The sequence below is a fragment of the Nelumbo nucifera genome, chromosome 6 (assembly GCF_055504915.1).
Source record: "Nelumbo nucifera cultivar China Antique chromosome 6, China Antique-T2T, whole genome shotgun sequence".
Classification (NCBI taxonomy): domain Eukaryota; kingdom Viridiplantae; phylum Streptophyta; class Magnoliopsida; order Proteales; family Nelumbonaceae; genus Nelumbo; species Nelumbo nucifera.
The window spans coordinates 57891321-57913191 of record NC_142654.1 but is presented as its reverse complement, the minus strand read 5'-3'; the positions used below and the strand labels follow the sequence as shown (position 1 = coordinate 57913191).

Here is a 21871-nt window from a genome sequence, read left to right as displayed (position 1 = left end):
GGTGGATTCCTTTCGGTTTCTATTTTCTGCTTTACTTTAAATTTTGGATACTTGAATATATATAAATATTGTTCCATTTTAGGTTCTTCAACGGCTTATGGGAGGAGTGTTGGCTGTTGTATTAAGTCCAACAGAGGCTCAATGTCCTCTTGTCCGATGCTTTATCAGGGAACTCTTAACTAGCTTGGTAATGCAACCTGTCATGAACCTTGCTAGTCCCGGGTGAGTTTTAACAAAATTATCTTCCTCTCTTTATTTTCTTCAGTATCTTTTTTTGTTCCTAGAATCTTAGCGTTGTTACTTTGGTACATGGCACAGGTGCCCAGTATTAAGGTGTCGCTAGGTGTTTGGAATTTCTACCTATAGAAATTGTGGCATGAGAAAATTGCTGTAATAAATACTGAATAACTTATTTTCTAATAAAAATCCTGATTTGCAATTTTGTTATATGTAACAGTATGTGGATACTCTATAACTTGGTGTATCTTATTAGTATAGTCCTTGTTGTACATTACTTATACTTCTTATTCTTCTTTTCTCTTTTAGCCCTATATGGGCATTCTTGTAATTGTACATATCTTTTAATATATAAGAGACTCTTTGAGGTGGGAGTCAATTATTCTTGACTCTTCTAAGATTATTCTTGTTCTTCTCTCTATTCAGACAAGAGTGTTGACATGGTATCAGAGCGGGCTGCTCTCTGATCTTTTTTCTCTCTCTCGTGAAATTCACTAGAAGCAGTAATCCTATCATATTAGGGTTGTTTTGTTCAACCCTTTTCTGTTCAGTCTTTTTTGCACAACCAATAGGAGAGATTTCGTTAGATCTCTCTTGTGAGACATTGGTTCGAGGCCAAACTTCAGATCTGGTGTCGCCTAGACCTGATCTACTCTTCTTACAAACAACATCTGATTTGGTAAAGTTTTTGAAGGAGTTATGATCTTCTTCTTGGGGTGGCAACACTGTACAGTTTCCTTTTTTGGACTGCAACAACTTTGGACTTCAGATCTGGTGCCGCCTAGACTTGATCTATTCTACCTATAGACAACATCTGATTTGGTGAAGTTTTCGAAGGACTTCTGATCTTCTTCTTGGGGCTGTAACACTGTATAGTTTCATTTTTTGGACTGTAACTCTTTTTTGGACTTCTGGCCTTTTACATCAGCCTACGATTTGAGTTTTTCTCTCTAGATTGAAGGGTTCTCTCAAGATCTTCTTAATTCTACACTCAGTTTCTGGTTTGAAGATTTCTAGGGATTGTTTCGATCAAGCACAAGATACCTTATTCTTGAAAAGACGCCTGATGTGTTGGTAAATCACCATTTTCTCTCAATCGGTTGACTCGATTAACCTATAACCTTAGATCTGGTGTCGTCCTAGGGTTTTCTTGCTTTCCATTTATTTGATTCAGACTTTAGATTCATATTTGAAGGGTTTTAGACTTGACAGTCTTAAAACTTGCCTTTTTTGGACTGCCATCTTGAGTTCTTGATTGCTAAATTTGGTTGTCTCTGATATCCTTGTGCCTGGACTGTTGTTTTCTTGTTGAAAGGGCCTCTAGTAGAGAAGATATTATTCCTATAAGGCTGGAAGGATCAACCTATGGAATTGACACTTCTGCTGTAGCACATGGGAGTAAGAAATCTACTATTGGTGGTGATTCTTTTGTTAAATGTGATTCTCTAGCATCTATGGTTGAGGAAAACATTCGACAACTGGTAACTTCTGCTATTGGCTTACCTGGTGAGTTTTATGCTATTTCTCTCAGGATGGATGTTTGATTTAGGACCAGAACACTGGGAAGGTGAGAGGGAAGGGGCGCAGGTTGGGCCATCTGTTTGCATTGGAGTTTGAGAAGCCTCAAATATCAACATCATCAGTTTATTTCAGTTCCTCCACTTTTAGTTCCTTCTGAGTCATAGAAATAATGTTTGGGACTTATGGCATAAATGTTTGGGTCATATACATTCTGAAAAATTAAAATTTTTGTTTGATTCAGGCCTTATTGAGAATAAAGTTCCTTCCTTGCACACCTTTGATACATCTTGTGTTCCTTGTTGCTTAAGTAAGAGTCGTACCTTACCATTTCCTCACATATCTAAGCATGCTACCTCTCCCTTCGAGCTTATACATAGTGATGTTTGGACTGCTTTTGTCTCTTCTCAGCTTAGACACAAATATTTTGTGTTGTTCATTGATGATTGTACTAGGTACACATGGATATACTTTCTTTGCCACAAGTCTGAGGTTTTCCCAACATTTAAGTTGTTTCATGCTGTGGTGCGGGTTCGGTTTCACTCACAAGTGTGTATTCTCCGTTCGGATTCAGGGGGAGAATGCACTAATGGAGATTTTTTATTCTATTTGAAGGATCATGGAATACAAGTGCAACGAAGTTGTCTAGATACTCCTCAGCAGAATGGTGTGGCCGAGTGAAAGAATGGACATATCCTTAGTGCTGTGAGGACATTATTGTAGGAGTTCCATACTCCACCTTCCTTTTGGGTAGAGGCAGCCAATATAGCTATGTTTTTTGATCAACTATATTCCTTCCTCAGTTCTTGGTAATATGTCTCCCTTTCAGAAGTTATTTGGTCGTTCTCTAGATTTATCTATGCTTCATGTTTTTGGATGTGTGTACTTTGTTCATCTTCCCTCTCGTGAATGTTCTAAATTGTCTGCACAGTCTGTCTTGTGTGCCTTTGTGGGTTACTGTTCTGACCACAAAGGATTTATTTGTTATGATCCCTCTATTCGTCTCATTCGTATATCACGTAGTGTTGTTTTCCTTGAGCACATTTCATTTTTTGATAGAATTGCTAGACTGTCTGCACTGTCTATTTCTATTTTGTCAAACTTTGATTCACAGGATGCTCCACCTCCTTCTGCTGAGGACTTTCTCATCTTCTCTCGCAAGTGGTTACGTGCTCCAGCCCCTGCACCTGCGACTCTCCTTCCTCCCGGTTCAGATCATCATCCTACCATTGCTCTTGTAAGTGATACCTCTACTTCAGACATTCTTCATACCTAGACCTCCTGACCGCTATGGTTTTCCTTTAAACCATAGATCTTTGTCTACTGTCCTATCCTCCACAGATGTTCCTCGCTCCTACCAGGAAGCTAATAGTAGCCCTTATTGGAAGGAAGCCATGGATGCAGAGATTCATGCTTTACATGAAAATGACACTTGGGATCTTGTGTCCGCTCCTCCAAATGCATCCATTGTTGGGAGTCATTGGGTTTACAACATTAAGCTAAAGTCTGATGGATCTCTTGATCGATACAAGGCACATTTAGTTTGCCGAGGATATAATTAGGAGTATGGTATTGACTATGAAGAAACCTTTGTTCTTGTTGCAAAGATCACCACAATCCGTGTTCTTTTAGCAGTGTCTACTGCTCAGTCTTAGACCATATGCCAGTTTGATGTGAATAATGGCTTTCTTCATGGTTAGTTGAAGGAGACGGTCTACATGAAGCCTCCTCCTGGATACTGCAGTGATCCTTCTTTAGTATGTCACCTAAAAAAGTCTCTATATGGTCTAAAACAAGCTCCACAGGCATGGTTTGAACGCTTTCACGATGTTGTAGTTGCTACTGGATATAGCCAGAGTTCTTCTGATTACTCTTTATTTGTTAGGTGACGACCTCAGGGTATTACCATTCTCCTACTATATGTTGTTGACTGGGAATGATGCTGAAGGCATTCGTGAATTGAAACTATTACTTCATAATTCCTTTCACACGAAGGACTTGGGCCCTCTCACATATTTCCTGGGACTGGAAGTACATCGTAGTTGTTAGAGTTAGCCGAATAAGGGTAGATTAGTCAACTCACCTTGGTTAAGTTATGAGCTTATGTGGCAGTCTTATTAGAGGTTCTCTGTCCCATACTTAAGTAGGGGCAGTTTAGTCCTTGTACATTTAATTAGAAGCCTAATCACTATTAAGAGGTCGACTGATAGGGTTTAGCTATCAGGTTCGATAGTTCTTTCATCCTCTTCTTCTTCTCTTCTTCTTCTTCTTCTCCTTCTCTTTCTTCTTCTCCTTACTGGTTCGGACTACTGTAGCAATAGTAGAAACATGGTATCAGAGCGTGACAACTTTAGTTCGTGACCTGTTTCAGTTCGTGACAACTTCAGTTCGTGCTTCAGTTCTCTCCTTTTTCTTCTTTGGGCTGTCAATGGAGAAAAGTGGTTCGTCCCAGGCCTGAAACATCACAACTCTTCTTTTTTCTGGTGCACGGAACCTCCTTTCCTAAGAAAACAACTTCAGCAGTGAATGGTTGGTTGAAGCTCTCAAACGAAGGTTGGTTATCTCTCCTCTGTGTGCTGTTGGTATTTCTGGGTTGAAAATCTTCAAGAACTTGAGAGGACTGATCAGAACCTAGAGAACTAGGTTGGTTGTTGCCTTGGTTCTTGGAAAAATTCCAAGAACAGGCTGTGTTTACAATGACCAAATGGTGTAAGGGCTGCTACTGTAGGTGGCCGAATGGTGCAAGGTGTAATGCAATGGTACTAGTTGAGTTTTTGTTGGTCTTGTGGTGCCCTCTTAAAAGCGTTAAATCAGGTCTGTATCGTGTGTGACAGCTATGGCTGTGTGGTGGTGCTTGTGATGCACAAACTCTGTTGAGTAGTTGAAAGAGAGCTTGCATGTGGTTAGTAAGTGCTGAATTAATGTCGGTGTAGTCTGTGTTTTTTTTTGTGAAATTAGTAGTGGTGTGGATAAGAACAAAGGCGTGTGTATCTATCATTGTGTTTAGGGACTGCTGTAGGTTCTGGAACATCAAACTCTTGACAGCAGCACTTAGTTGGTGATTGGGAATTCAGATTAGAAGTAGCATTGAAAGAGTATCATGGTAGCAATGGGAGATGGCTGTAGTGATCAGAAACCTAGTGTGGTGGTTTCCTCTGACTATCTAGGTGTACAAATGACCTCAATTAAACTTAATGGTGAGAACTATGTTTCATGGGCCAAGTCGGTGGAAGTTTTTCAAAAGGCAAAGAGAAAAGTGAAGCATGTGAGAAGATAAATCACCGGCTGACTCTCTAGGGTTTGATGATTGGGAACAGGAGGATGCTCAAATCATGACATGGCTATGGCATAGTATGGAACCCAAAATAAGTGCCAACTTCATGTTCTTAGATACAGGTAAGGACATATGGGAACATGCCAAGAAGCTGTATTCTGGGCAAGATAATACTACAAGGGTATATCAGCTTTATCAGGAGTACTTTGGTCTGCAACAAGGAAATAAAACCCTAGAAGAGTACTATGCCAGTATGAAGAACCTCAGAAATGAGCTCAATGTCTATCATCCTCTCACTCTAGATGTTAAGGTTCAGCAACAACAGAGGGAACAACTAGATGTCACAAGGTTCTTAGTGGGGTTGAAATCAGGGTATGAACCAGTTAGGGCCCAAATATTGGGGGGCTCTACCCTTCCTACACTTGATGAAGTGTTTGCTCGGCTTCGCAGGATTTCCTTGGGACAGACAGAGGAATCCCACACAGTCTGATAGATCAGCTTTTGTGACAGCCCGAGGAGGTGGACGTGGTACGAAAGGGGGAGGACATGCCTCCCGAGGAGGTCGTGGTGGTTTCATATTTGGCTGTGGTGGTGGTCGTGACTCAGGGGGAGGCCGTGGCAAAGAAAAAGGCAGCTCTGCAAGGAAGTGTACCCACTGTGGCAGGGAAGGACATTCCGTAAATTTCTGTTATGATCTTCATGGCCGCCCTCCCTCTAAATGGGCCAATCATGCGGTTGCTGGTGGGGTTGATGTCAGTGATAATCAACAGGCAGACCTAACTCCTTCCACATCTACATCTGTTTCCGGAAGGGAGATGGTGAGTGTACTGCGTGATGAGTATGAGCGGTTCCTTTAGTCCATTTCACAACACACTACTGCTACTGTTGCCCACTCAGGTATAGTTTGCCTGTCATCTAAAACCTCTCCTTGGATTATTGACTCTGGAGCCTCTGATCACATGACCGGGACTCCAGGTGTGTTCTCTTCTCTCTTTGAAACTTCCACATCTCAAACTGTTACCCTTGCCAATGGTTCCTCCTCTCCCATCTGTGGTGTTGGCAATGTTGACATGGCTTCTCTTTCTTTATCATCTGTTTTATATGTCCCTAAGTTTCCATTCAATCTTATGTCTGTTAGTAAATTAACCAAGACTCTTAACTGTTCTGTTACTTTTTTCCCTTCCTCTTGTGTTTTTCAGGATCTCAGGACAGGGAAGAAGATTGGTAGGGGGCATGAAGCTGGTGGATTGTATTATCTTGACGGTGGTGGATCGTCAGTTGCACTTCAGACTTCACTCACTCCTCTACAGTGGCATTGTCGACTGGGACATCCTTCTCTCAAGGCACTCAAGATACTAGTTCCGTCTTTGAGTCATTTGTCAGTGTTACAGTGTGAGTCGTGTCAGTTTGGGAAACATCGTCGTGTTTCCTTCAGTCCTAGAGTTGAAAGTCGTATGTTGAGTCTTTTTGCTTTGGTTCATTCAGATGTTTGGGGCCCAATCAAAATAGAGTCTTATAATGGTTACAAGTATTTTGTCACTTTTATTGATGATTGTTCAAGAATGACATGGATTTATTTAATGAAAGAAATGAGTGAATTATTTTCCATTTTTCAAAAATTCCATGCTGAAATACGTACACAATTTGGTGTTCCAATCAAAGTTCTTCGTTCAGATAATGGTCATGAATATTTTCTTACTTACTTTCAACAGTATTTAGAACAGCATGGCATCATTCATCAAACTTCATGTGCATCCACTCCTCAACAAAATGGGGTGGCTGAACGGAAGAACTGTCATCTCCTTGAAACAACTCGGTCTATTCTTCATCATATGAGTGTTCCTAAACGGTTTTGGAGTGATGCTGTACTTACTGCGTGTTTCCTCATTAATCGGATGCCCTCTTTTATTCTTCATGGTCGGTCTCCCTTCTCTATCTTGTTCCCCACCTTGTCTTCCTTTCCATTAACACCTCGTATCTTTGGCTGTGTGTGCTTTGTTCACAATCTGAGTCCTGGAATAGACAAGTTGGATGCACGCTCCATTAAGTGTGTCTTTGTTGGCTACTCTCGGACTCAAAAAGGGTACAAGTGTTACAATCCCATTACTCGGAAGTGCTATGTCTGTCCTGATGTCACCTTTTTTGAGTCTGTTCCCTTCTTCTCAGGAACTGAAGCATCTTCGTCTCCACCTTTACTGCCTCTTCCTCTTCCGGTCAGTGATCCTGTTCCGGGTGTTCCTATTGGAGTTGACTCGTCACCTCATCTAGTGCAGATCCCTACTGAACGACCACCAATTCGGCAAGTGTATACACGTCAAACGACACCGGCCCCTCCTCCAGCTTCTACCTTGTCCGCGGATCCTGTCGTTGCTTCTGTTGCTGAACCCTCAGGACTTGACCTACTTGTTGCCTTACGGAAAGGTAAACGTAGTTCTACTCTCCATCCCATTTCCAATTTTGTTTCAGTATCTCGCATTTCCGCCTCACATCGCCAGTTTGTTTCACTATTGTCATCTATTTCCATACGTAACAATATCCAAGAGGCTCTTAGTTCACTTGGGTGGAGGCAGGCAATGGAGGCGGAACTCTCTGCTCTTCAGCATACTCACACGTGGGAGGTCACTACTCTTCCTCCTGGTAAGCATGTTGTGGGTTGTAAATGGGTGTATACTGTTAAATACTTGCCAGATGGTAGTGTGGAGCGTCTGAAAGACAGACTTGTTGCTAAAAGGTATTCACAGTTGTATGGAGTGTACTATATGGAGACCTTCTCTCCAGTGGCTAAGATTAGCTCTGTCCATGTGTTAATTTCCCTAGCAGTTATGTATGATTGGCCCTTATTTCAACTTGACATAAAAAATGCCTTCCTTCATGGTGACCTTATAGAGGAGGTATATATGGAGCAACCACCTGGGTTTGTTGCTCAGGGGGAGGCTGGTAATGTGTGCAGACTGAAAAAGGCAATTTATGGGTTGAAACAATCGCCTCGTGCTTGGTTCTGGAAGTTTAGTGAAGTGGTGAAGAATTTTGGAATGAAACAATGCCAGGTTGATCACTCAGTGTTCAGCTATGACTCAGAAGCTAGAAAGATTTTATTAGTGGTCTATGCGGATGATATTGTCATAACTGGCAGTGACAAATTGGGGATCGACAAACTCAAGGTCTTTCTGCAAAATCATTTTCAAACAAAAGACCTTGGGACATTGAAGTATTTCTTGGGTATAGAAGTTGCTAGATCAAGACAAGGTGTAAACCTGTGCCAAAGAAAATATGTTCTCGGTCTATTGGACGAAACAGGACTGTTAGGTGCAAAACCGGCTGGGAATGTTAAGTTGAGCAGTGATACAGGGGAAATATTTGATGATCCTGGAAGGTATAGACGACTAGTGGGGAAGCTGAACTATTTGACTATCACGAGACTAGACATCTCCTTTGCAGTCAGTGTGGTGAGCCAATTTATGCAGAACCCTCGTATATCTCACTGGGATGCAGTTCTTAGAATTGTAAGATATTTGAAGGGATTTCCGGGCCGTGGGCTATTGTATAAACCAGGAGGAAAACTTGAAGTAGTTGGGTACACGGATGCAGATTGGGCGGGCTTTGTGTCTGATGGAAGATCTACTACAGGTTACTGCACATTTCTTGGAGGAAATCTTGTGACGTGGAAGAGTAAAAAGCAGATGGTTGTGGCTAGAAGCAATGCTGAAGCCGAGTACAGAGCCATGGCACACACTACATGTGAATTAGTGTGGTTGAGGAATCTCCTACAAGAAATCGGGTTCCACATGGATAAACCTATGAAGTTGTACTGTGACAATCGAGCTGCGCTCCATATCTCATCCAACCCTGTTTTTCATGAGAGATCAAAGCACATAGAGATTGATTGCCACTTTGTGAGGGAGAAGGTTCTTACTGGAGAGATAAGCACAAAACATGTAAGCTCAGGTGATCAATGGGCAGATTTGTTTACAAAAGCCTTAAGCTCAGGGAGAGTGAACTATATATGTAACAAGCTGAGATTATATGACATATATTCTCCAGCTTGAGGGGGAGTGTTAGAGTTAGCCGAATAAGGGTAGATTAGTCAACTCACCTTGGTTATGTTATGAGCTTATGTGGCAGTCTTATTAGAGGTTCTCTGTCCCATACTTAAGTAGGGGCAGTTTAGTCCTTGTACATTTAATTAGAAGCATAATCACTATTAAGAGGTCGACTGATAGGGTTTAGCTATCAGGTTCGACAGTTCTTTCATCTTCTTCTTCTTCTCTTTCTCTTTCTTCTTCTCCTTACTGGTTCGGACTACTGTAGCAACAGTAGAAACAGTAGTGATCGAGGGTATTTTTGTTTGTCAGCAAAAGTATGCCTCTGACCTTGTTAAACTTGCTGGTCTTAATGATGAAAAGCATGTTGATACACCTATGGAGCTAAATCATAAGCTATCTAAATCTGAAGGTCCATTACTTCCTGATGCTGCCTTATATCGCCAGTTTGTGGGGTCCCTCATTTATCTCACTATGACTCGGCCTAATATTTCTCATGCTGTTTTGGTTGTTAGTCAATTTGTTTTTGCTCCTCGTCAGCCTCATATGACTGCTGTTCATCGCATCATTCGATACGTTAGAAGCACAACTTGCTAGGGGCTGTTCTTCTCCTCCTCTCCTATTCAGTTGAGAGCATATGCTGATGCGGATTGGGCTGGTTGTCCAGACACTCGTAGGTCCACTTCTGGGTGGTGTGTTTTTATGGGTGATTCACTTATCTCTTGGAAGTGTAAGAAACAATAAACAGTCTCCAAGTCTTCCACTGAAGCAGAGTATTGGGCCATGTCTTCGGTTTATAGTGAGGTTGTTTGGTTACATTCTCTCTATGGATCTTGGCATTCAGCTTCCTACTCCTATTCCTCTCTATGCAGACAATACGAGTGCTATCAAGATTGCATCTAACCTTGCCTTCAATGAGAGGACTCTTGACAGTGTGGCAGGCCAGAAATAAGAGGAAGAGAAGAGAAGAGAAGAAGAAGAGAGAAGAGAGAAGATATTGGCAATAGAACAGTACTGGCGGCGCCAGATTTTATTATATTATATAGGGCGACAGAAATAAGAAGGGAAAAGACCCTTGTGCCCCTACTGTGAGTACAATAACAGACATAACAAAAATAAAAAAAATAGAAATAAAAAACGCTTTAACTAGCCAAACAGACCCTAACACAAATAACTAAAATATTTCAACACTCCCCTTCTAGTTGGAGCATAGATGTCAATCATGCCCAACTTGTCACACAAATCGTTGTGCCACACATGATGAAGACCTTTGGTGAAGATATCTGCAAGTTGTTTTTCTGAGCTGACATATAGAGTGCACACTTCTCCATTTACAAGTTTCTCTCTAATAAAATGCTTGTCCACTTCAATATGTTTTGTCCTATCATGCAGGACTGGATTAGCAACAATATTGATGGCAGCTTTATTGTCATAGTAGAGTGACATAGGATTGCTCACTGCAAAACCCAATTCACCTAACAGATTTCTTATCCACATGATTTCAGCAACCCCATGAGACATCACTCTATATTCTGGCTCAGCACTAGATCTAGCCACCACACTTTGTTTTTTACTTCTCTATGTGACTAGGTTTCCTCCTACAAAGGCACAATACCCACTGGTAGACTTTCGGTCATCAACTGCTCCTGCCCAATCAACATCAGTATATACTTCCACCTTTAAGTGACCATGTTTCTAGAACAACAAACCAGCTCCAGGAAACTTCTTGAGGTATCTAAGGATCCTCTCTGTAGCTTCAAAGTGAGTTGTCCTAGGGTTGTGCATGAACTGACTAAGGATGCCCACTACATAAGCAATATCAGGCCTGGTCATAGACAAATACAAGAGTCTACCTACGAGTCTCTGGAACTTCTTCACATCTTTCAAAAACTCCCCCTGACTGTCTCCCAGATGATGATTAGATTCAATTGGTGAGTCAATTGGTTTTATCCCCAACTTGCCTGTATCTTCTAGTAGATCTAGTACATATTTCCGTTGGGAAATAAAGATGCCCTTGTGAGAGTGGGCAACTTCAATTCCAAGGAAATAACGCAAGGGGCCTAGATCTTTCACCTCAAATTGAGTGGCTAAGAATTTTTTTAGTCTCCGTATTTCAGCCTCCCAATCTCCTGTGATCACTATGTCATCCACATACACAATAAGAGCTACAATTCTCCCTTCACCTCTTTTCACAAATAGAGTGTGATCTGACTGGCATTGTTTGAACCCCATCTGTTGAATTGCTAAATGGAACTTACTAAACCAAGCCCGAGGTGATTGTTTCAACCCATATAAAGATTTTTTTAACTTGCACACATTTTGTTCACTGCCTTTGGCACAGAAACCTGGAGGTTGGGTCATGTACACTTCCTCTTCCAAGTCACCATTCAAGAAAGAATTTTTGATGTCCAATTGGTGAAGTTCCAGTCAAGATTTGCTGCCAATAAAAGGATCCTGATAGAGTTCATCTTGGCTACTGGAGCAAAAGTCTCTGCATAGTCCACTCTATATACCTGTGTAAAACCTCTTGCTACCAGTCTAGCCTTGTACCTTTCAACAGTTCCATCAGCCTTGTGTTTCACTGTGAACACCCACTTGCAACCCACTAATTCCTTCCCTTCAGGAAGGTCCACCAACTCCCAAGTGCTATTTTTGTGTAATGCATCAATTTCTTCCTGCATTGCATTTGTCCATTCAGGTTTAGATAAAGCTTCTGCCACATTCTTAGGAACGGGGTCACTGTCCACAGAGGAGAGGAATGCTTGTTCGATCTGTTCTCTCAGTCAGTATTCCCGCTCTGATACCATCTTGACAGTGTGGCCGGCCAGAAATAAGAGGAAGAGAAGAGAAGAGAAGAAGAAGAGAGAAGAGAGAAGAAAAGAGAAGATATTGGCAATAGAACAGTACTGGCGGCGCCAGCTTTTATTATATTATATAGGGCGGCAGAAATAAGAAGGGAAAAGACCCTTGTGCCCCTGCTATAAGTGAGTACAATAACAGACATAACAGAAATAAAAAAATAGAAATAAAAAATGCTTTAACTAGCCAATTAGACCCTAACACAAATAACTAAAATATTTCAACAAGGACCAAGCACATCGAGGTGGATTGCCACAGTTTGAGGGGGGGGGGGGGTGTGGAGACTCTATAACTTGATGTATCTTATTAGAGTCTTTGTTGTACATTACTTATACTTCTTATTCTTCTTTTTTCTCTTTCAGCCCTATATGTGGCATTCTTGTAGTTGTACATATATTTTAATATATAAGAGACTCTTTGAGGTGGGAGTCAATTATTCTTGACACCTCTAAGATTATTCTTGTTGTTCTCTCTTTTCAGACAAGAGTGTTGACACAGTATAATCATGGTTTGGAATTTCTATAAGGAATGATGTTTCACCATGTAGAAATGGGCAAATTTCAGGGATATTTTGCTAATTTTGATGATATATTTGGAAAATCTGAAGAAATAAATCAAAATTACTAAAAACATGGGATTTGTCAATGAAGCTTCGTGGATTGTTAGAAGAAGCATAATTGCACATTTACGGCTCGAAACCATAGCAAACAACCATGTATGTCAGACAATAGAAGATTAATAGACTTTAATAGGTTTCACTCTCTGCCTCCCTTTTAGTATTTCAGCCATCTTATCTTCTATACAAATGTCATTGACTTTCCATTTTGATTTCTATCTTTTGTAACTATATGTTCTTCTCAGATTGAGAATTTTCTTTTTTAATTTGTTCTCTTTTTCAAAATAGAAGCCAGTCATCCAATTACAGAATCCTTATTTGTTCTTTCAGAAAAAAAATATTTTCAAAAAGTTTTAATGATTTTAATAGAATATAGACAACTCATAACAATATTTAAAATTTCAACTCTTTTTTTTTTGAAAAAAGTAAAATATTGTATTTGTTGAGAGTTATTTTGTATTTGGGTATATTTGTAATATTGTGGGGACCTATATGTATTTGTGGGAGAAAAAGGGGCTTCTATATAATTTTGATGTATTTCGGTCTTATGCTTGTTTAAGCAAGTGGTTTTGTGGGATTAGGGTTTGAGGAAGAGTGAATGAGGAAGAATGAGTGGGGAAGAGAGTAAGAGAGAGAGAGAGAGAGAGAGTCGTAGCTCTTGTTCTCATAGTGGATATGTTTCCTCTCCTACCGTAGATGTAGGCTACCAAGCCAAACCACTTTAAACCTTGGTGTTTCTCTATTTCTTCTTCTTGTTTCTTCCTTAAGTTGCTATTTTATTTTATGTTGGTTGACATGGTATCGGAGCTATTTTATGTTGTTTAACAATATTAAGTATCAAAAAATATTCTAAAGTTTTAAATATTAGACGTTTAATTACTAATAAAAGTCAAAATATGCCTGATATATTGGCAATAATATATAGGAGATATTAGGAAAAAAATCTTTCTAGAATATTTTGCATCACCCCTTGGTGAAATGGGGAGATTGTGGTGAGGTTTGGTATTGCAAAATATGATAATAGTAATAATAATGTACAATAAGGTATGCTTAAATCATCCCTATGGGGGGCTAAATGATGGGGGGGGGGGGGGGGAATAAGGACATTTAGAAGAATGTTTTTAGTGAGAAAATAGTATAAATACGTTGCTGAGAATATTCTTAGCAAGAATGAGAAGTAATAATAAAGGGCATAGAAGAGGCAAGAGACCTTTTTTTTTTTTAAATCCTAACTCTCTACTTTGATGAGTCAGAGAACCTACCAACTGAGCCACCATCAATTGGTGAAGAGACTTGTACCTCTCAAGGCACTACTAGACACAAATCTCAATTCCAAATTCCAACTTGCTATTCAATTATACTAGGGGTACTATATGTAGATTTTATTAGTGGTCAGGCCAATCCTTGTACATTCCCAAAATAAAAAATAACAACCAAAAGATAACTAAATATCTAATTACTTAGTATTTGAAACACAAACCATAACTCACTAAAACCCTACCATTAAAGTGGATATTCTTTTGATATGTAATGAGACTCATTAACTGCCAAAAGATTAAAAAAAGACACAAGAGAGAAAAGGAAAGAAAATAAGGAAGAAAGCGAAAAGGAAATAGTTGGGGGCACAACAAAAACATAAAATTCATACAACACCCCTGTAGGGATGATGGGCCAATTGGGCATTAGTGTCTTCTTTTCTTCAATGTTTTAAAACGTGGAGGCATGATGCAAGGCGTTCTACTACCTAGAGGCATGAGGTGTAGTTCGGAACGTAAGAGGCGTAAGCCTCCCGAACACAAAGAGGCGTAAGCCTACTTGAGAGGAGGGGGGATGAGGAGGAAGAAGGAGGGAGAAGAGGAAGGAGGATCTCATTTTTCTTTATTTTTAATAAAAATCTTTTAAATTAAGAAGAATGAAGATGCATATCACTAGTTAAAAGGGGGTGAACAAATACCATCCCCACCCCATCCCTGATCCCTAGAGTTTTGGGTTTCCTCGGAATCCACCCTGAACCTTAACCAAGAAAGACACACTTTATAAACTTAGGATCAAACTTATGCCTAGAAGGACTCATATCATGAACAAAGCAAATACAACTAAAGACCCTAAGAGAACTGAAAGTTGGTTTATCAGGGAAAAGAAGTTGATGAGGGGACTGGAGATACAACAAGCAAAAGGGACAGGAGATTAGAAAGGCAACTATAAAAGTTGGCTGAGGCAGCTCTGATCAAAAGGAAAAAAAAAGAGAAAAAACTAGCTATGTACTAAGCCTCACTGTACAGAATATGGCTTTGTACTGAATTATACATGTTGAATTCATATGTTAGTAGTTCTAGGTATTATTTTGTCATATGTGAAATACCTGGATTCCTATTAAACATTGTTTACTTTTTATGTTTTAGATGTACTTCCTTAACTGACTATGTAGTCTTCCTTTTAGTTCTAGCTCACTGTTTGGATATTTGAATCAGGTATCTCAACCTTTTAGTCTAAAATGGTTTTTCACAATTAACCTTTATATCTTCCATTATGCTTTTCAAAAGGGCACTGAAGATATGTTTTTCCCAGGTTTATCAATGAGTTAATTGAACAACTTTTCCTCACCAAAGTAGATGATGGCAGTAAAGAGGTAAATGATGATCAGTCAGCTGATGTAACTAGTAAACACCATGATCAATCTGGTGCTGTTGGATCTACACAAGGTGGTCAATCTACAAAGGGAAAAATTTTATCAACCTGTAACCAACCAGATATTATGGTATTGTCTCAAGGAAGCCACCAAGAACAAGGAAGCCCATCCATTAGTACTTACATGAATAGCCCTACCCACACGTGTAAAGAATATCATATGCACTCATGCTCTGCAGATCGGGCAACAGTGTTAGAGGCTGCAACTCAGAGAAGTGAAGTTATTCCTCCTAAAAATCTTGAGAACATGTGGTCCAATGGAAATGATTACAACAATAATGTTGACAAGCCTGTTAAAGCAGGAGATTCATCAGCACCTGCAATGAGGCCTTCAGAAACCAGCTATTCTGTGCCTGTGAGAAATTCAAGCAAGGAAATGTTAACCAACAATCATGAAAGTTTTGCAGGAACAGAGAATAAAGTTATGGTGCAGGAAATAGAAGGATTAAATATTGATTCTCAACTAAATGATGGGATTAAAATTGGAACACAGTCATCTCAAGATCCAAAGAAAGGAACATCTTTTGGGGGCGAGTATCTTGCTGATAAATTGGAGCGTAAAACCATTGCAGCTGCTAATTGCAAGAAAAAGCAGTTCAAGCGATCAATTAGCACTTCTGCTTTGAAAACTCAACTCGATATGGAAAAAACATTTATGGGTGGAGGTGGAGGGTCTTTATCTCAAAAATTCTGCAATCCAAATTCTAGCTGGCATAAAGATAATATAGTTGAGAGTCCCTCTGGTATGGTATTCTGCAGTGAAGGGCTAGTACATATTCCCAAGCTCAAGTGCCAGGTAAGAATCTTACCATGCAATTTTTGATGTGAAATTATGGAAATATGATCAGAAAATTGTCTGTAAGAAATGAAGATATGACATCAGTTTGTTTTGTTTGTGCATTTCTTTGCATGCTGATCTTCTTATCCTGTTTTCTCATCTTTGGGTTTCTTTTTTTCTTTTTTATTTTTTTATCAATAACTGTTAAGTTTATTTATGAGCAAATGCCTATTGCAATTACATTTTATACAAAGTTTTTCCATAATACCTTTATTATCAGTAAAGTTTTTCCTTAATATTACACAACAAGCTAGCTCTTAGCTGCTCTCCTGTAGCTCCAAATGGTACTATAAACTTACAATAGACCTTTATCATGTAGGGTATTGACCCAAGACATTGCCTACTAACTCCTTGTTGTCCTGGAGAACCAGCTACAGAGTTAACAGTTCTTGGAAACCAGCTTGATGTAGCTACCGATAAACTCGTCACATTCCTTGCTTCCCTTATCAAGACCTTATGCTTATCCTTTCATCCTACCAATAATTGCTTTTGAAGCCCCTTGTATAAGCAGATTTCTGTATTCAAATTATCTGGCTAGCTTGAGACCTTGCTCCTTGCAGTAATACTTGGAGTTCTATTTTCTCATCTTCGTTTTTTTATGTTTACTATGTTTCTGTAGGTCGTGGGAGCATACTTTGAAAAGCTTGGGTCAAAATCTTTTGCAGTTTATTCAATAGCTGTGACAGATGCAGAAAAGAATACATGGTTTGTGAATAGAAGGTATATATGCATATATGTTTGTATTCTATTAATCTTTTTATCCATCGTACTCATATTTCTATTATATTATATAAACAAGGGTAAATTACAGACTACCACCCTGTACTTTGGGGGTAGTGATACTTTGCCCCTTGAACTTTCTTTTCCAACAAAGACCCTCTGAACTTTCAGATTCCAACATCTTGTCCTTCTTGTTTACTGGATTGATGGAGGAAGTTAATTTACTAAAATTCCCTTTCAAGATTTGTATAGGCAAGAATATGACATTTCAAAATGACAAAAAATGGGCAGGGAAAAGCACACTATCTCTTTTCACTCCAGATCCAATGCCTTTGGACTCGAAGAGATTTTCCTAGTCCAATCAAATTTAAACAAGTCATTGGATGCTTAGTTGGAATTAACTTGCAACTAGATGAATGATAACCCTCATAAATGTTAAGACAGTGTATGCCCTTAGTTTCAATCAGCATGATGTACATTATGACATTTATTGTAAATGAATAAAGTACATATTTGATTCATGTTATTATGGTGTGTTTCTGTGTAATACCCTTAAACTGGACTCATATGAGACTTGTGTTAGTTTAGAATCTTTACAGCCGTTGGATAGATCTAGGGAGATTTATCTTATCAATTCTAACACTGGTGTATTGCCAAGTTGGTTGGGGTGGCTCGTCTCAGCTGCCAGGGTGAGACCTGAGGTACATGCAGTGTGGGTTTTCTTGAAACCCTGAACCGGACCAAAATTCCAGTATTGCCCTGGACCTTGGAGATAGATGGGCAAAACTGGAATGTTACACCTGACCCCTAGACTCGATTATGATACTGCACTACATGTCAGATTGGGCTGTCTTTGATATGCCAATCAGTGGGATCCTTAGAGGGTGTCAAAACCTAGGTATGTTAGGACAGTCCGAGAATTCATCTGAGTGGGTGATCATAGTGATAGGATCAGCCCCTTTGTCGGACAAAGTGAATGATCGGGGATGCACTCTCTCTGATGGAAACCTAAACTGCCGACAGCTGAGGGAGAGGTCCTCTCTTATCGAGTAGTGTTTGATCATTATGGGATGAGAGGTTAAGTGTAAGACCATTGAAGATTATACCTGATGTGCTAATCTAGCATCTGCCCACAGTCCTTGGGCCTTCATAAGATGGCTAGACCCAATGACCATTTAGTGTAAATGTTGGGCCCATTAAGAGCCCATAATGATGGACTCAGGGATTCACTGCATTCAGTAGTGAATTCGGCTAAGCCTTGTAACAAAGGCTAGGCTGAACCCATGTGGCTGATGTGTAGATCAATGATAGGGTCCCACGCCATACAAAGAAAGCCAAGCTAGCCAGCATTAAAGTGGAAGTGAGTCTGAAAGCTTAATGGGCTTAAAAGCCCATTTCGAACTAGGTTAATTAGATTAATTAAATAGGGGCGGATCTGGGATTTCGATCAGTAGATAAGATAAGGGATTATCCTTATCCACTTAAAGAGTCTAGATCCAAATAAAGATTCGGATCAAAGAAACTCCTAATTTGATTAGGAAGGTTGATCTTTATTTGCAAATAAGATAAGGGATTATCCTTATCACTTAAAGAGTCCAGATCCAAATAAAAGATTTGGATTAGGAAACTCCTAATGGAATTAGGAAATTTTCTCTTTAAGGCTATAAATAAGAGAGCAAGGCAAACCTCCAAAGACACATTCGCTGAATACAGAGGGAAGACAACACAATTAGACTGCTCTTGCCTTTTGCTCTTTTTCTTCCTGCTCTTGTTGCCCTACCCTGTTTGATCTCCAGTTCTTGGATTTGATCAAGATTTGGTCTTGATATTGTTTCTTGCTAGAAGAAACAATTTAGAAGCTGTGCTTACTATCTCATTCGATTCTTGCTGAAGAATCACCAGTTCTTGGTGAAGAACTACTTACTGATCCTGCCTCACCCTAAACTGTGCCATTTTCAGTGGAGGGAGGATTTGGTACTCTCTTTGGGCGTGAACACCTACGTTGGGAGGAACATTCTTGTGTTGATTTCGTATCAGGTATATCTTCTTTTAATTTGGTTTCTGATTTGGTCTAGTTTGGTTACAAGAACGAATCTTGAAAATGCAGTTTTCTAAATTGGGAATAGGATTCCCAGATGGGAGTAAAGAAATTTTTGAAAATTTGCCCATTTGCCCAACCTTCCTATAGGGTTCGGCCATCCATATGATGGATCTCCCATCCCTTCAGTGGTATCGGAGCCAGGTTCAAGTCTTGAACCAAATTGGAACAGATCTGAATCTGCGCAAATGGGCAGAAGGCGCTCTACCCGATTTGCGCAGTTAGCGCTTTTTCTGGGAATTGGTTCCCAAATTATGGGCAGATGATCTGGAAAATAAATCTTTATTATTCTCTAATATTTATAGAATTGTTCTGTGAATGTTTCTTGAATTTTTGGGCTGCACATGTGATGGAGATCAAATCTTTTTGGTGCCAAGATTAGCGCACCCTGCGATTTCTTTTCTATTCAATTTCGGTCTGTAAATAATTTTTTTATTTTAGACAAATTGTATAAGAATTCAATGTGATGTAATAATAGAAAAAATTAGGTTTTTCTATTTTTTTTCCATCTGGAGATTGCTGGAGCGTGCAACAGAGGAGAAGAAGATTTCGCAGAAACAAGTTCTACGATCTACGATTTTGCAGATATCAATTCTGCAATCTGTGATTAACTGTTCTTTGCAGGTTTGCAGGATATCCAAGAAAATCACAGTGTAACCCTCTGATTTTAGTTTCTTGATAATTTGATTATCTTGGATTAATTTATTTTTCAGATCATTATTCTTGAATTAAATCTTGAACTAGACACCAAAACTCGGGCCGATTTGTACTAGATTTGGTCGAAACTGGTTGGACCGAATTGTTGGTTCAATGGGGTTGGTTTTTCTAACCCTAATTCGATTTAGGCCAGAGTGTTGATGGCCCACTTTAAGCTTTAATTCGGCCCACCTCTGTAAAAACCTAACTTTAATATGATAAAACTGAATCTGCTTTAATTTAGCTACATGGGCCGAACTGCTTTTTTGCAGTACAGCCCGTGTACCTAGATAATGTTATATGATAACATTATGGGCTTTTTTGGGCTGATACTGATTTAATCTAATTAATTAAGGATTTTAAAGATATTTTAATTGATTGGATCAATTTGTTTCATGCATGTGATGTATGGATGTGTGATGTGCTACGTACATGGACCATAAGTACTTGGCCCATGATTATTTCGATAGTGGCATTTTTATACACCATGGCTGATTGCACATCATTGCCATGGTGTTCATAAGATCATTGGGTGATCTCCCCGTTTGGTGGGCCCCACACCAGCTTCCTCCCCAAGAGGAACCGTGCGGAACCCTAGCCGTTTAGGGCCCATTTAAATTTGGCTTTGAAAAAGCCAGTGGGAGCCACTTTGGTTTGACCTAAATAAAACTAGGGTGTAATATTTCGTTCCCTCCACTGAAATATGAGTGCATGTGATAGGGAGATTCATATGATGAACTCTCTAAAGGCCTTCCATCATTAACATGAAGATGGGTCATTCAGTAATGAGGAAATGCACCATAAAATTGGGCTATCCATTTGCTGCTGGATCTGTTGGATTGTTTAGAAGAAAAACAATCTTTGAGAATAAAGGACTATTTAGAATAGATGCAGAAATCAAAATAAAACAACAAAAATCATTCTTCTAAGGAAGAGAAGATGAAGAAGAAGATGGCGGCAATAAGGGTTCAGAGAAAGAGAGTTTCGAACCTTAATCTCTCCTCTTACACCCCTAACACTATTTTATTAAGTTAAACTTTAATAATTTACAAAGAGGCCCTTAGTTGGGCAAGAAATTAAAAGAACATAACATAGAAAGAATAGGCCTAGAATAAGGCCCATTACAGCAAAGAACATAAAAGATAAGAAAGGATAAACAACCTATGGGCCATTCAGCCCATCTTCTCTACACTCCCCCTCAAGCCGAGCATAGATGTCAATCATGCCAAGTTTGCCAGTATCATGCTGAAGTTTCGCCTTGGGAATGCCCTTGGTGAGAAAATCTGCTAACTGTCCTTCAGAGGTGATGAAAGGAAGACATACTTCACCAGAAGCCACTCTTTCTCGAATAAAGTGTCTATCAACCTCAATATGCTTAGTTTTGTCATGTTGTACTGGGTTGTGAGCAATGTTAATGGTGGCCTGATTATCACAGTATAACATCATTGGCTTGTCATGCTCAATCCCCAGTTCCTCCATCAATGATTTTAACCACAATAGTTCAGAAACTCCATGTGCCATGGCTTTGTATTCTTGCTTCTCCAAGAGACAATATTACCAGTCACCAAGCTGTAGTACCCAGAAGTAGATCTTCTATCATAAATGGAGGACCATTTATTTCCTCGATGGGGATCGGGGACGGGGGATGGGGAATGTAATCCCTGTCCCGTTGCCATTCCTATTAGCATGATATTTGATAGTGTAAACCCACTTGCACCGTATAGGTTCCTTCCTAGCTGGAAAGTCAACAATATCCTAAGTATTATTTTTATCAAGTGATTCTATTTCAGTTCTCATAGCTAGGGGTGGCAACGAGTCGAGCTTTTCACGAGCTACTCGAGCTCGGCTCGGCTCAGTTTCAACCGAGCTTCAAGCCCAACTCATTGGCTCGATTATGAAATGAGCTGAGCTCGAGCCTACTAGAGCTTGGCTCGTGAGGCTTGCGAGCCGGCTCGGATATATATTGATATTTAATATATATTATATATATAATAAAATTATAGAAAATAATATATATATAATAAAAACATTATAATTATTAATTATTATAATTCTTAATTTTTTAAATATCAAATAAAAAATATTTTTATATATAATCCTATTATCCAAGGGTGTAATGGGGAAGGTTGTCAAAGGTGCAGGGATGTGAGAGTCTATCATAGACGATGAAGATAGGTTGATTTCGGACATCAGCAGTGCAGGCCAGTCCCAGTCCCCTCTGCAGATCCAGATCCCAGTACCACAGTAGCCTCGGCTCCTTTTGCAGATCCAGATCCAGGTACCACAG

At 39.6% G+C, this 21871-nt stretch overlaps 1 protein-coding gene across 15 annotated transcripts in view; it reads left to right on the top strand.

The window, feature by feature from the left end:
• The window catches only part of LOC104602073 (phox domain-containing protein), a 97113-nt gene that overhangs the window by 3398 nt on the left and 71844 nt on the right, over window positions 1–21871 (top strand). For all 15 annotated transcript variants that reach the window (XR_016077707.1, XM_088890429.1, XM_088890441.1 and 12 more), the window contains 3 exons: window positions 83–222; window positions 15113–16028; window positions 16690–16790. Coding sequence is in view for 14 of the 15 variants with exons in the window: in XM_088890429.1 (XP_088746555.1) it covers window positions 83–222; window positions 15113–16028; window positions 16690–16790 (1157 nt within the window). In the remaining variant the exon portion in view is untranslated. The remainder of the gene's footprint in view (window positions 1–82; window positions 223–15112; window positions 16029–16689; window positions 16791–21871) is intronic.